At 37.1% G+C, this 16164-nt stretch overlaps 1 protein-coding gene across 1 annotated transcript in view; it reads right to left on the reverse strand.

Annotated features, from left to right (window-relative positions):
- Positions 1-16164, reverse strand: part of NAALADL2 (N-acetylated alpha-linked acidic dipeptidase like 2) — a gene marked incomplete at its 3' end in the record, with an annotated part of 390135 nt that overhangs the window by 127096 nt on the left and 246875 nt on the right. Inside the window, exon 6 of the mRNA XM_080624368.1 lies at positions 9471-9614. Within this exon, the coding sequence (XP_080480494.1) occupies positions 9471-9614 (144 nt within the window). The remainder of the gene's footprint in view (positions 1-9470; positions 9615-16164) is intronic.

A 16164-nucleotide genomic window follows, 5' to 3' on the forward strand; every position in this document is an offset into this window, starting at 1 on the left:
AGGTGCCATGCTTGACCTCGTGCTCACCAACAGGGAAGGGCTGGTTGGAAATGTGACGCTCCAGGGCAGTCTTGGTTGCAGTGATCATGAGATGTCGAATTTGAGATCCTCGGGACAGTGAGAAGAGCGTGCAGCAAGCTCACTGCCCTGGACTTCAAGAGAGCAGACTTTGGCCTCTTCAGGAGCCTGCTTAGTAAGGTTCCATGGGATACAGCCCTAGAGGGCAGGGGGGCCCAAGACTGCTGGTTGATATTCAAGGATCACCTGCTCCAAGCTCAGGAGTGTTGCATCCTGACTAGAAAGAAGTGCAGCAGGAGGGCCAGGAGACCTCCTTGGATGGATAAGGAGCTGCTCAGGAAAATTCAAAGGAAAAAAGAGGCTTATAGAAGGTGGAAGCAGGGACAGGTGGCCTGGGAAGAATACAGGGATGCTGTCCGGGAAGCTAGGGACCAGGTGAGGAAAGCTAAGGCCCAGTTAGAATTAAACTTGGCTAGGGATGTTAAGGATAACAGGAAGGGATTCTGTAGGTATGTAGTGAGTAAAAGACAGACTAGGGACAACGTAGGCCCCCTCCGGAAGATATCAGGAGAACTGGCTACCCAGGATTTGGAGAAGGCTGAGGTTCTTAATGACTTCTTTGCCTCAGTCTTCACTGGCAAAGTCTCTGACCGCACCACCCAAGTCTTGGAAGGCGGATGCAGGGACTGTGAGAATGAAGACCTTGGGCCCTCTGTAGGAGAGGATCTGGTTCAAGACCATCTTAAAAACCTAAACATACACAAGTCCATGGGACCTGATGGAATCCATCTGTGGGTCCTGAAGGAGCTGGCGAATGAAGTTGCTAAGCCACTGGCCATCATATGTGAAAAATCATGGCAGTCAGGTGAAGTTCCCGACGACTGGAGAAAGGGAAATATAACCCCCATTTTCAAGAAGGGGAAAATGGATGACCCAGGGAATTACAGACTAGTCAGTCTCACCTCTGTGCCTGGCAATATCTTGGAGCAGATTCTCCTGGAAGACATGCTAAGGCACATGAAAGACAACAAGGTGGTTGGTGACAGCCAGCATGGCTTCACTACGGGGAAATCCTGCCTGACCAATTTGGTGGCCTTCTATGATGGGGCTACGAAACTGATGGACAGGGGCAGAGCAGTTGACGTCATCTATCTGGATGTGTGCAAAGCATTCGACACTGTCCCACACAACATCATTGTCTCTAAATTGGAGAGACATCAATTTGATGGGTGGACCACTTGGTGGATAAAGAACTGGCTGGATGGCCATACGCAAAGAGTTGTGGTCAATGGCTCGATGTCCGGCTGGAGACCAGTAATGAGTGGTGTCCCTCAGGGATCGGTGTTGGGACCGATCTTGTTCAACATCTTTGTTGGTGACATGGACAGTGGGATTGAGTGCGCCCTCAGCAAGTTTGCCGATGACACCAAGCTGTGTGGTTCGGTTGATACGCCGGAGGGAAGGGATGCCATCCACAGGAACCTTGACACGCTTGTGAGGTGGGCTGATGCCAACCTGATGAAGTTTAACCATGCCAAGTGCAAGGTCCTACACCTGGGTCGGAGCAATCCCAGGCACAGCTACAGGTTGGGCAGAGAAGAGATTCAGCGCAGCCCTGCAGAGAAGGACTTGGGGGTGTTGGTCGATGAGAAAATGAACATGAGCCGGCTTCAGTGTGTGCTCGCAGCCCAGAAAACCAACCGTATCCTGGGCTGCATCAAAAGGAGCGTGACCAGCAGGTCAAAGGAGGTGATCCTGCCCCTCTACTCTGCTCTCGTGAGACCTCACTTGGAGTATTGTGTGCAGTTCTGGTGTCCTCAACATAAAAAGGACATGGAACTGTTGGAACAAGTCCAGAGGAGGGCCACGAGGATGATCAGGGGACTGGAGCACCTCCCGTATGGAGACAGGCTGAGAAAGTTGGGGCTGTTCAGCTTGGAGAAGAGAAGGCTGCGTGGAGACCTCATAGCAGCCTTTCAGTATCTGAAGGGGGCCTACAAGGATGCTGGGGATGGACTATTCATCAGGGACTGTAGTGACAGGACAAGGGGTAATGGGTTAAAACTTAAACAGGGGAAGTTTAGATTGGGTATAAGGAAGAAATTCTTTACTGTGAGGGTGGTGAGGCACTGGAATGGTTTGCCCAGGGAGGTTGTGAATGCTCCATCCTTGGCGGTGTTCAAGGCTAGGTTGGATGAGGCCTTGGGTGGCATGGTTTAGTGTGAAGTGTCCCTGCCCCTGGCAGGGGGGTTGGAACTAGATGATCTTAAGGTCCTTTCCAACCCTAACTATTCTGTGATTCTATGATTTTATCAATCCAAAGAGTTTCCAGCACTATACTGTCACTTATGCTTTCTTTGCAGTATTTTAAAGCAATGTGAAAACAGCTCATACCATCCACATTAATCAAGCAATTTAAATTTTATCTATACTATGCAAGTTACTTCTTGCTGCTATTTCTCACCTACAACCAATCTAGAGCCAATATACTCTGATTAAAAAAAGATTTTCAAGCCCAAAATGATTTCCTTTCCTTTTGTAACCCTACAACATTTTAGATACATTTCTTTAGGCCGCATTTCAAAAAAAAAGAACATACACCCTTTTGAAGACAGCTGACTTAACTGTTTTGCTTTAATCAACATCAGCTATCCAGTCTTCAGCTGACAATAAAGAAATGGAAAATTAACTCCTGGCAATACACATATTCTGGAATCAGATATTTGAGTTAATAGTCATGTAACACAGCAGTCAGCTTAAACTGACTTGGGCTTAAAGGCTTAGTACACGAGATGAAAAGGCTGAAAGTACTCTTTCAAGTATGTAGTAGAAGTGAACCTTAATTGCCTTTAAACAGTTCTGACAACAAACCGCTCTTCTGAATGCTGTTATTTTAAAGATTTTGACATCTTTCTTTTTTCCTGTATTCTCTGAAAACTAAGCAAACTTTAGCTTAACATTATTTAGGTTACACTTTGAGTTTATGTAAACTAAAAGCTACTTCTGAAATAGAAGAAAAGTATTTATAGTCAGTATTATTTATCTATTTATTTCTTGACTTGGAAATTATAAAACAGACTCATACCAAATGACTACCTACTCCTCTCACAATTACATAGTTATTTTTGGAAATGTACAGTTATTTCCCATTCATTTTAGACTTCCCATTTGTTTAGAAGTTCAGATGAAAAAAAACTACTTGTGGCCTGTAAAATGAGTTATGTTTTATTTGGGTTTTTTTTTGCTTTTAACCTTATTCTAAGCTCACACCAGCACAGAGGAGTGTAGGTTTGAGTCTGATTTTCTAATATATTGGTTAAATTCTTGAATCCTGATCATATTAACCACCTATAATCAGACAGTTTTCTGAACATTCATTTCAGTACTGTACTTTAAAAAGCATCATTAGGGACTAAGGTTTGAAAATTGAACTCATTTGACAAGTTTTTTGCTACTTATATACAAAACTTTCCCTACATACATATTTAACTCAAGTGTAGAAGCACTGAGTGCTAACTAAACTCATGTATTTTGATAATGCAGTTCTTGTATCATAAACCCAGAAATTATTTCAGAGGATTGCAGAAGCAAGGTACATTGAAGAACTTTAAGTAATCCAGTCTTTAACATGAATATAATTCCTACTGAAATAAACATAAACCACATCTGAATAAAAATACATCAGTTTGAAATCACAGTTAAAGTAAAACTTTCAAACATCATCAAACATCCATGGCCATGTTACTTATGGTGCACTAATTCAGCTGAGGTAGTCAGGATAAAATTGCATTCAACAGAGTTCTTGTTCCAGTCATTCAAAAACCTGACATCAAGTTCTAATAACTGCTAACTTTCTGAGCACACAAACTATCAAGCTTTTCAGATACCCTGAAAGTTAATAATTATTTTAATAACGAAAGCTACATTTTTCTAAGTTATTTGCCCCAAGACCTGAGGCTTTAAAGTAATATCAAATGCCACAGAGCATGATGATACAGAGAGAACTAACAGTGGAATGCAGAAAGCACCATAAACTATCTACATATAAAAAAAATCAAATATGTCATGGATTTCTTATATTCTATTGGTGATACTGTATGGAATAATATGGACTGGTACATAACATTTGGAATACCCTGTTATGCACACCAATATGGTAAGTATGCATTAAACATATAACAGCAGATTTTGCTGTCATTTGAAACAAATGCTTAATTTTCATCAGACGTTATCGCTTAGAATGAGTAAATTCCAACTGACTACTTCCATATTAGACTGCCTAGTTAATGGGCTTTTGAAATCTTACTGGTGTGGGGAAAATATATTTTATTTAGTTCTCAGTATTTCATCATGTCAATTCAAAATGAGTGCAAAACCTTATCTACCCATATTTTGCATCAGTTTTCAATTAAGTTCATAGGACTTTAAATGAAGAAATGTAGCTGTCATAAGCATTTATATAACGATATAACTTGCATACCAAAATATCTACATGCAATGGAACTACATACTTATGAAAGCAAATTAACCTATAAAATAGGATATACTTAAAAATTTATATATTATCTCTGAAAAAATATTACGTGACGCTATCAAAATCCAAATGTAAAAATCAATACTAAATCTGTGACAGTGTACAGTATTGTTGAATTATAAAATTATTTGTGCAGGAATATGTCAGAACTCCTAGACAGGTGTCCGTATACCAAAAACCCTGTACTGTTTTGTTGTTGGTTTTTTTCTTCTTTTTTATATATATATATATATAAAACCAAAACACTATCTAGATTCAGTCTCTTTGAAATCAAGTATTTTTTTTTCCTGACTAGATTTTTATTTGATTAACCAACTATGCTGCCTACTAACATCATTTTTAAATGGATATTCATAGGCCCTGAGCCTTCAGGCCCATCTCAGTCATAAGAGCTTAAGGAATAAACTTTTTGCAGTCTTTTCTGACCTACAATAAGGAATCTAACAATAAATCTACTGAGACAAAAAGCTTTTGAAAACAGGTGATGTCTAGAATAAAGTCCTTTAAGGAGGCTCTAAAGCAGGATGGCCTAATGAGATATAGAATAAATGTGTCACTTAATATCATAGATAGTTATGAATTTTGAGAATGCTTTATACTGTTTAGTTGAATTTCATAATCTCACATGATTTTGAGAGACTCTTCATCTGCTTTACAGCAATCAAAAAAAAGCATCACACACACACAAAAAAGTACAGAACAGAATTCTGAAAATACATCTTGATCAGTTACAGTTCTGGTAAAAAACTCGTGAGCCTTCAGGTAGTAGTAGAGAGAAGATATATTAAAAATTGCTTCAAACTGTTTATGCTTCATTCTTTTTATGAACTTTTATTTAAAAAGAGAAAGCACAGAATTTAAAGCAATCTCAAAAAAAATCTGAGAGGATTAGTATAATTGTTTGTATTCAGTATGTCTGTATTACATCTGACTTCCCTACTTAACATGTACTTCTTTGCAATGCCAGTAAGCAATATCTGAAGAACATCGTTATACTTCTACTGTTATGTGCAATTAATTCAAATTTTGTAGATATGATGTGCACTGCCACACAATATGCTGTCATCTTTATTTCTTTTTTTTTTTGGATTTACATTTAGCGTAGTGCAAATACCTAGAAATCATGGAATTGTCTGCATATTGATAGCATAGTGTATGATGGCATAGCCAGAGTTCATTAAATACAGTATTCTTTCTTCCCTCTGACAGCTAGCAAGCTACGAAGAAGAAACACATATAACAACATCACAAGGCTGTAGCCTAATAGGAGGATATATATGCCCTTTATCTTTTCATGCCCTTCTTCTGACTGAGAAGAAGATAAGTATGATTTGCACTACTGCAGCACTTGGCAGAAAACTTTGTCTTGGATGATGGTCATGTAATACGGAAACTAGAAGACTCTTGCAATTATTCCTTTCATATAATGAGATTCAAATTTCATATGATCAGAGTTATCTATAAAACTCAGTATAATGATCACCTGATGCATGGAACAGTATAAAATACATGTTCAAAGTCTTACACAAAATTCTTATGTTATGCTAGAAGACTTTTCAAGAGCAGTCACTTCTGTTTATCTGTTCCACTCTCACCTTTTTTGGTAAAGAAGTGGATTTGTTTGCAGGCTATGATAAACCTTTGCATTGTAGTCATTAAGATTATTCATTATTGATCAGTAACTGTATTTTGTAAGCTAAAATAAAAAAAACTCTACACCTAGTTCACAGCAAAAGTCATTAAGAGCTCATAAGGAATTGGATCGTGTTCTGTATATGTTAACTCTACTGATATGTTCTGAAATAATGTACACTCTTTATGATCTTGTTCGATCCATACAACCTTTCTCGTCTTCTGTCTTCTTGGATGTGATTAGTATGACTATGAAAACTGACACTTAAAGAAGATGAAAATTATACATATCTCATTAATGTTTTTAAATACCAGACTTCCAGGCTATGAGACTTTCCATTTAATATCAAAGAAGCAGCAAATGCTCCATCCCTGACAGTGTTCAACCTGACAGTGTTCAAGGCCAGGTTGGACAGAGCCTTGGGCAACATGGTCTAGCATGATGCTTCCCTGCCCATGGCAGGGGTTGGAACTAGATGATCTTAAGATCCCTTCCATCCCTAACCATTCTATGATTCTCTATGGTCATTAGTGATGAAAAATACTTTTTAAATTAAATTCCAGTAGATAGATTTATTTTAAATACTCAAGAGAATCACTGAAAAAGGATGACTTCCATGTGACCGAAATCCACCAACTGGCAGGTAACTTAAAAGACAAAGAAAGTTCACTGCAACACAGCAGGACTTTCTTTATTTATGTTTATAGGCGTGCTTTAGATTTACATTAGTCTTCATGATGTTCTAGCAAATATTCTAGTAATATTCTGTAAAAAAAAAGAAAGCTTCAGAAGCATACAGCTTCTCTACAGCATTTCACTCTTAAATTCCTTCTAATTGCCCATTTTGCAGAAAAAGTTCATGGGACACAGAATTTCAAATTAATGAGGATTATCAACGATGCACCACACTAAAGAAAAAGCAAATCTAATTACTAACTTCAACTAACACAAAACTAATAACTAACTTCAATTCCCACTGTTCACTTTGTAGGTTCTAAGCACTCAATATATCTCAGATGTTTCCCTCCATATCCTCCTACCCCCTCTGTCACATTATGTCTCTTGAAAACTGCAAGGCTAAGGGAAAAAAGAGGCACTGTGAGAAAACTGTATATAAATGTTTAATCATTACTGATGAATCTGCTGTTCAGCTTTTTGAAACATACTTATGAGAGAATTAAGATCATTTTATTCTAATAAATTTTAAGCCAACCAATCATCTGAATTGCTCATTCACCTCTTTTGACAGATAAGTGATGAGTTCTACGTCAGAAGTGAAATCACTCTCTGAAGTTTGTGCAAATCGAGAAGACTGAAAATTCAGCCTTTGCTGTTCTCATATGCATTGCTCTGTTCAGCATTTTCTCATTAGTAGCTGTTGCTATTATTATTATTGTTATTAAATAGTTACCCAAGATTTGTTATCAGAAGACCAGTCTTTTATCTCTTCCATTAAGGCTGCTACTGAACACTCAGTACACTGTATGCTCCAGCATATCTATAGTTTCACCATTATTTCAAGGCAAAATCTATCATAATGCATTACGGAATTAGGCAAGGCTTCTTATCATACACACTACTTGCTCAATAAACTAACAATTTTTTTGAAGAAATCTGACAGGAATTACTGTGGCTCAGAAGCTTTACATGAAATCAGACACAAGCTGTTGTGTTCATACAGAGTAAGTCAGACACGGATTGGCTTTTACCAGACTGCTAGCTTGGAATATTCTTTCATGAAATTTGCCACCACACAGAATTCCTGCCTTCTCAGGGTAAAAAAAAAAAAAAAAGACATGCCATGTGTCACATCAAAAAAACCAAAACAACAGAATAAGCTACCCTTTAGGCATTTCGGTCCTGCAGCCTCCACACAAAGCTTCTTGAGAAACATAGACAATGCAGCCTTTTATCATTCTAAAATGAATGCCATTTGCCACCTCAAGATCATCCTTTTCTTCAGGTACTTCAGCTATTGAAAACTACAATACTAGGAAGCTTCACATATCCCACCTGGAATAGTTAAGCATTTGTTTCTTCCAAAATGACCCTTTCTTGTTTATATAGTCTTTATCTACTGGTTGTAGAGAAGATCAGTTAATCTTAAAAATATCTAGTCAGCCATGCATGAAGAGCAACAGTTCTGCCTAACCACAACACATTAAGCCATGAAGCATGGGGTCTTTCTGCCTTCATTTTTAGTATGTATAACTACAAATGCTAAAGCAAGCCATAAAATTAATCAACCTTTTTTATGAATTGTTGTATTGTACTTCTACTCCAAAATAACTTTCCAAAAGCAATAAACAAGTGATATAGCACATATGTGATAGTACAATGTTTGCCCTTACAATGTGCTTTTACTGTTATCATCAGTGTATTTAGCACAGGATACAGTGGCTAATTTAATTTGCCTATCCCCTTCCAAGATTACTGATCCAAATCAATTAAGTTAAACAGATATTATAATAAAACACAATTTTTTTCTGCCCTTTTTTTTTTTTTGGGTGAAAGATATACTAGCACAAAATTAATATCAAGACAGAATAACTTTAAATATGCATCTCATCTACAACCTTATCTAGAAGGTGTTACTTCATTGAAACACTGTGCAATATGTTGCTGGAAGACTGTGTTCTAACTTTTTTCCCCCCACATCAGCAGTAAGTATTTTCAAGCAGTAATACATGTGATGTTGCTAATGGTATTATCTCTGAAGAGATACTCTGAATGCATTCTTTCGTTACATCCAGGTGTAGTCAAGGTATTTTGCTGTTATCATGATGACCATTTTCCTGGTAAAACTTGAGAGGAAAAGGTGCCTGAAGGTTCAGACAATAACACATTGTTTATTCTACAGCAGACAGAAATTAAGAAATACAGAAAGATGCATCACTGTTTAGAACTGCCGTATTTTTCCACCAGAAGCAGAAAAAAGACAGAGAATAACTTCAGGATGGCCACTGATGCCTTATATATTAAAATCACATTCTTAGCAGTATGAGGCTGAACAAACCATACTGTAGAACTAACAAAATCTCCCTAGTGATGGTATCAAGATAGACAGTTCTTAGAGTAAATAAAACACTCTTTTTTTTTTTTAACCAACGCTTTCATCTGTTAGATTTTATGATTTTTAGATTGTTCACAGTCTCTTCTAGAAAGCAGCTAAGTAAAAGATATTCATAATCAGATGTACCTGTTAGTTATATACAGTTATGGAAAACAAACTTGGAGTCCTTGAAGAACATTTCATAGAAGAAAAAGATGTTTATAAAGCATTACCTGCTGCTGGCCATTGGAGGGGTATACATCTATCTTTTTGGACAGCGTCCTCAGGTAAGGAAACTAGTTTCTTGGCAAGCACTGCAGAAATTGGTTGTACTAACAATGTTGTGAGGTTCAGTCGATTTTGTCTGTAGCTTCCATCTTAAACAACAGGAAGAGAATAGCAATTTAATGAATGAAAATTAGATTTTTGTTTTGCATAAAGCAAACAAAAAAGCAAGTACTTACAATACAACTTAAACCAGCTGATTTAGATAGATAGCTGTTATTTTGTACTTACCTTACTGCAAAAAAAAAAAAAAAAAATCCCTAAAGAACATGTGCCACAAAATTACACAGTATAATATTTGAGGAATAGTTTCACAAGAAAGAAATTGGCAGAATCAAAGAAAATATTAGATGGTATGTGACTTAAGCACAACAAATTGGCGCATAGTTAAAGGAATAGGTGGAAAACAAAATTACTTATTGGCAGTAACTTTCAAATTGAAGTAAGAATTGAACAGAGCCTTACAGGCATTTAAGAAGCCTGAAATAACATATAAGTGTCTGTCTGTAGTGGATACTGCTACTACTGATAAGGGTGTTAGATTTGCCAGGGATACCATGATGTTTAAATTCTGCAGAAGTTGTGCTACTTAGTACTAGAACTAGGGGCGAGCTATCACACAGACAAGCTTTCGTGAGAACTCTGACAAGAAAAATACCACACAGGTATGAAAAACTTGCAACTTGACGAGATGTGCTTCCTTGCATATACCAAAAGGACTGAATTTCTTTTTTGTATCTGCCCTTACTCTTTTTAAAGAACACAATCTGATCACCTCATTGACTCAAAGTGGGTTCAATGCAGCTAAGGAAACTATAATAAAATGCAGGGATGTTTCCCTGATGGAAAGTTGAAGGCTCAGCTGAAGGAGGACTGGAGTAAGAGTGTACTGAACAGACATGTCAAGTGGAGGAAGGTACAGATCAGAAAGCATCAGAATACTTCATTTACAGACTTAAGATCTTCAGAAGCCACAGCACAAAACTTACAGTATCAGCAGACTCATACGTATTTTAAAATCTGCCTTTAACTGAAAAAATGTTAGTTTCCATTCACATGACTGTCCAGCATTTAAGCATGGGAAGGTTTCTGGTGACATAATTTGATATTTTGGGAGACCAATTAATAGAACTCAAAAAAAAAAAAAAAAAAAAAAAAAAGAGGCAAACTCTCCACATGGAAATTGCTCTGAAGCACTTAAGGATAGCATACTCAACTATTTCAGCTGGCCTAATACAGGCATCATCTCTCTGCATGGAAAGCAAGTATTATCTTGCAGACAAAATCCTACCTCAGAAAAGGAGCACAAGGCAGAAAACAGTCCTAGATCAACCTGCAAAAGTCTAAAAGCTTTCCAACACACCTGCCTATACTGAATAACTTGCAAGCTTCCAACTAGAGATTTAGAATACAAGGCCTCTCTCCAAGACCTTCATAAAACAAATACCACATTTTCTGTTGACATGGAGTTCTTTACAACCAGAAGGCATCCTTTACATTCTGTGTGACTACAATGACAAAGCTATCAGAAATCAGCAACACACGTTCTACTAAATTTCTACAAAATTGCTATCAGAAACATTGCTACTTCATCACAACATAAAAAAAAAAAATGCACACTTTTTTTTTCTTTTTTTTTCTTATTTTTGTCCTGATATCGCCTGAGACTTCTTACACTATGCCCTTACTCATAATGCAGAAACCAATCAAGGCTATGTCATTTAATTATAGAATAAAAGTGTTGTTCAGCTTTTAAACGCAGTGGAAATATTATCAGTGCTCACTTGGAGAGAATTAGACAAATTAGACAAAGTGGAAAGGTGAAACTTGCTCAAAACATAGTTTAGAAAGTTTTGTCTTACTGAAGTTGGGCAGGGTTGCAAATCCCTCAAAGTTGTTATTTGATTAAATTGACGGTAAAATCATCTTCCTCAAGCTTTGAGAGTCTGTTTCTGGAATCAAAAGGAATTCTAAAATGTCCATCAGAGATGTGTAGCAGACATTATTTTCTGTCCATTGCTTGTCAATCTGCAGACTCAATTACAGGAGTGATGAATCTCAAACTGTTGTAAATAAAAAGCATCTCTCCTTTCTCCATTTACCCACAACTTGAACTTCACACCTGAATAAACTGTGAAAGGTACACTTCCAAGAACTTACCAGAGAAAATCTCCCATGTTTAAACATTACGCATTTCACGATACAAGATGGAGTGCATGCAACAACAAAAAAACCCAAAAATATTTAAAATATAGAAATGGAAATTTAAAGTTATTTGGAAGAAACCTTTCTAAGAGAAGGAATTAACAAAGAAATGTATAGGCAGGTGGTAAAATCTCTACAACTGAATTTTTTTAAGAAAATATTAAACAAACATCTGTCAGCAATGATGTAGTTATGGCTGATTCCTTTCCTGAGGGAAGGTGATACATTAGATAATCTCTTGACATCTTTTTCAGGCCTGACCTATACAATTCTCTAGTAACTGAACTTTCTGAACTATTTACAAGAAAAAACATCCTGGGCTTCATATTAAAAAAAAAAAAAAAAAAAAAGGAGAGATCCTTTCCAGAAATCTGCCAGAAATTTATTAGTTGCCATAAGAGTACATTGTTTAAGAAGCTGAGTAAAGCTATATACATCATGATCGGGATTCAAAAACGAAAGATGCAAGACCAATCTCTCCAGTAAAACACAATATACACTGAAAAATCTGGAGACTTCCAGGGCTACCAGTTGAAGCAAAACTGTTCATTAGTTTTTAAAAATCACTCATGGGCTTGGTGCTGTACCAAGTGCAAAGCAGTGAAGTGCAACTTCATAAAGAAACCAATGTACTGGAAGAACTTTGCGAGATTCCTGCTTGCTCTTTCCCTGCTGGTTGACAAACTCCTTGGAGCACATAGTGCTTTCAGGATCTGCAAGCAGAACAAATGCTTTGAGAATACTTAAAATTTGACATTTTGTTTGTAATGAAATTTAGTTTTATAGCATGAAAATCTTCTAAGAAAAAGAATTCCTTTGTCTGTGGAAGTCTAATAATATAACTGTGCCAGGCCTTTGTCTATGGAAGTCTAATAATCTAACTGTGCCAGGCCTAAAACTGCTATTGATTTAAGAAACCCTAGAGAACACCCTGGAATGGAAAAAGAAAAATATGCTAATTAATTACTCAGTTAATTTTAGTAGCACAAAAAGAGACAATCTTTAGAAGTTTCTGCACAGACATGACTACATTCCTACTTCTGCAGTGACTGTGTTTTGTGTTTTATTTTTCAACATAACCACAAACTTTGAGCATCAGTTTCCATACTGCTCAGTCTGGGATACACACGTGTAACCAAGCATTTCAGTGTTCTACCACTTAACTTACTGGTATTAGTAACCAATTACCAACTGGTAATTGAGTAAAATGAGATTCCTGAAGTTTTTCCTGGGAAAATTTAGCAGTAATACTTGTGTACCACATGCCACTCAATTCTGAGTTGTTTCAGTGACTTTTGTCACTTCTGTCACTGACACCGTTGTTTCAGTGACTTTTGTCAAGGCTGAAAAATCAAAGTATATGGAACAGAAGAGAGTTAGTCATCACATCATACTTCTCTAGTCAAAAGAATACCGTTTTAGGCACAGCTTCTTCAGTGTTATGCAATTAGACTTTTATTTTTCTCTAAAAGGTTTGTGCTGTAAGAACTACCTTTCTGTTAATTTTTATTTAAATTCCAGATTCAGAGAAAAATTAGAGAGAATATAAAATCTGTTATCTGTAAGAGTCAGATAACAATATTTATATTTAACATTTAATAGTCACCTTCACCCAGATCTGACAAAACAAGAAGTTCATAAACAAAACTGTCCAAAAAGTTAAATTCATTAAAATAATTCCTTCTATGACCTGGAACACTCTTTTAATGATGCTCCCCACAAACTACAGAAAAGTCTGACTGAACACTGAACCATAATTGTACATACTCACATCTTTGACTTTCTGTTGCATTAAAAATATAGCAGTATTAGTTTTGAAATATCTGAAGTGAATGGCTCATTAATTTTTCACCTTAAGCTTAATAGAAATTTGACAGTTTTATGCTGAGAACAGACACTCCAAGTAGGACTTCTCAGCACACAATGAGAATAAATTCGAGCATAAAAGACAGAATGAAGTGCATTTGGTCAATACACTTGATCCTGTATTAACCATGGCAAAAATAAATATGTATAAACATCATGGACATTCAAATTATATGAGCTTTGAACTTGTACACTGCTCCCCCCAACTTTGCCCAGACAGTCAGCTGCTCTTAGGTTTCCACTGGTTCTCATGAAGCTAGCCACAATGACTTCCTTAAAATCTACTGCAAAATCAGTTTATCTGTGGGTTTCCTGACTTACATCTCACCCCATGCCCAGACTGAAAGGGACCCTGCAGTGTCTACTGCCAGGAGACTCCACTCACTGTCCATGAGCATCATTTTCAAGACAGACATGACTCTTCCTACTCAAAAAACATCCTTCAATGAAGTATTCACACTACCAATTAATATTGATAGACAGGGCTTGCATTTGTATTATGCATCAAGATTTGAGGGAGAAGAGCAGAACCTGCAGCAGATAGCTATGGAGTGGAAGTGGCAACAATGAGTTTGCCGCTATCTTTTTTCAGTCCTCTATTAATTATCCACCACAATTACTGTGTGGAACATATGTCAGTTTTGAGGCACTTTGCTTCACTACCCTCCAGTAGGAATATGAAGGAAAAGAAAAACATTTGCTTCTCTTTGGTTAAAAAAAAAAAAAAAAAAAAAGACTTTGAAATTCTGCACCAGGGATTTTAGCAGCAGCCCTGACTAAGGACTTTCAAAGCAGTTTTACAGGCAATGAAGCATGAGATGATGAATAGTTCTCCCAATTACAACAGTATAGTGGCAGCTTGCATTTCAGGTTGCATGATTCACAAATGGACAAAGGATGCTTAGAACTATGTATCGATTTCACTTATGGGTGAGAAAGATGTCCGTGCCTATAAAAGGTTTACACACATTTACAGAAATTACAGAACTTAAAGGCAGTGAGGATTACCTAGAAGGAAACTAAGTTACTGAGATTACTCAGAAAGTATCTGAAAAAACATTTCCAAATTTTTCTTTGCACTTGTGATGAATCAACTTGTTCAAAAACACTTTTCTAAAAATTCTGAATTTTCATGTCGAGTGAATGAAAAGAGTTTAGAAGAAACTCACAGGTATCACGCCACCTGTGATACATTTCCAGAGTTAAGATGACCATAAATCCATTGATATATAAAGAAATACATAAAACTATGGAGATATTGTTTTGGTTTACAAAGTATATTCACTATATTTTGTTTACAACAGGTTCTATCAATGGAGTAGATGCAACTCTGGGTACACATCACTCTGACTTTCTCTTTAAATAGATTTCTCTTGTCCTTAAAACCAGAAATTCTATAGCTGATATGAGAAGAAAATATGACTCTAGAACTCAGTATCTGTTTCTCTCCCTCTTAAAGGAAATGTGTTTAACCAATATGCAAGAGGAAAAAAAAATGTCACTCCCCTGTGTCTTAGTGCAAATCACTTTTGTCTTAATGCCTATTTACTGTGCTTTAAAAAAACCTGTCAGTCTTGTTTCTTTTAAAGATAAACAGAATAAAAAGCAACACATTTATTTTGTAAAAGCAAAACTGCTTTGACACACTGATGCAAAAACATTTCATTAATCCCCCTGTTCCCTTCTAAAAATATTTAATAAAACAGCAAGAATAAAAAGAAAAGGAAAGAAAAAAAAAGACTGTAGGGAAGGGTGTACGTATGTGTGTGTGCATAAGGGAACACAATTCAAACTGATGCATCACAGAGGTAGCTTTTAAAAGAGAAACTGAAATTATAGAACATTTTGAAAAAAATCTGCTTTGGTCTGTGTCTATGAGTGTCGTGGTTTAAGCCCAGGCCGTAAATCAGAACCACGAAGTCCACTTCCCCCCCCCCCCACCTTTCTTCCCTCCGCTTCTGGAGGGACAGGGAGGAGAATCAAAAGAATGCAACTCCCACGGGTTGAGATAAGAACAGTTTAATAACTAAGGCATAACACAAATCACTACTGCTACCACTAATAGTAATAATGATAAAGGAAATAACAAGCAAGAGAATACAACCGCTCACCAACCGGTACCTCACCCCCACCCTGCCATGATCCAGCCCTTCCGGGGGCTCTCAGTTCTACATCCTGGGCATGACGTGCTGTGGTATGGAATACCTCTTTGGCTAGTTTGGGTCAGGTGTCCTGTCCCTGCTTCCTCCTGGCTTCTCCTCCTCCCTGGCAGAGCATGAGACTCACAAAGTCCTTGCTCAGGGTAAACATTCTGACCAGCAACTGAAAACATCAGCTTTATCAGTATTATTCCCAGGCCAAAAGTCAAAACACAGCACTGCACCAGTAGAAAAACTGACTGCTACTGCTAAACCAGGACAATGAGGTACTTGCATCCATGCCATCTGCTTATATATGCTGGGTACAGCCCTAGCAGAAGTTTACTCCCCTGATGTTGGTTGTGCTACGGATGAATTTGGTCTGCTCTTTTTAAATGGATACAGAAAATATCACTGGATCCAACATTCTGAT

The sequence above is a fragment of the Psittacula echo genome, assembly GCF_963264785.1.
Source record: "Psittacula echo genome assembly, chromosome: 7".
NCBI lineage: Eukaryota > Metazoa > Chordata > Aves > Psittaciformes > Psittacidae > Psittacula > Psittacula echo.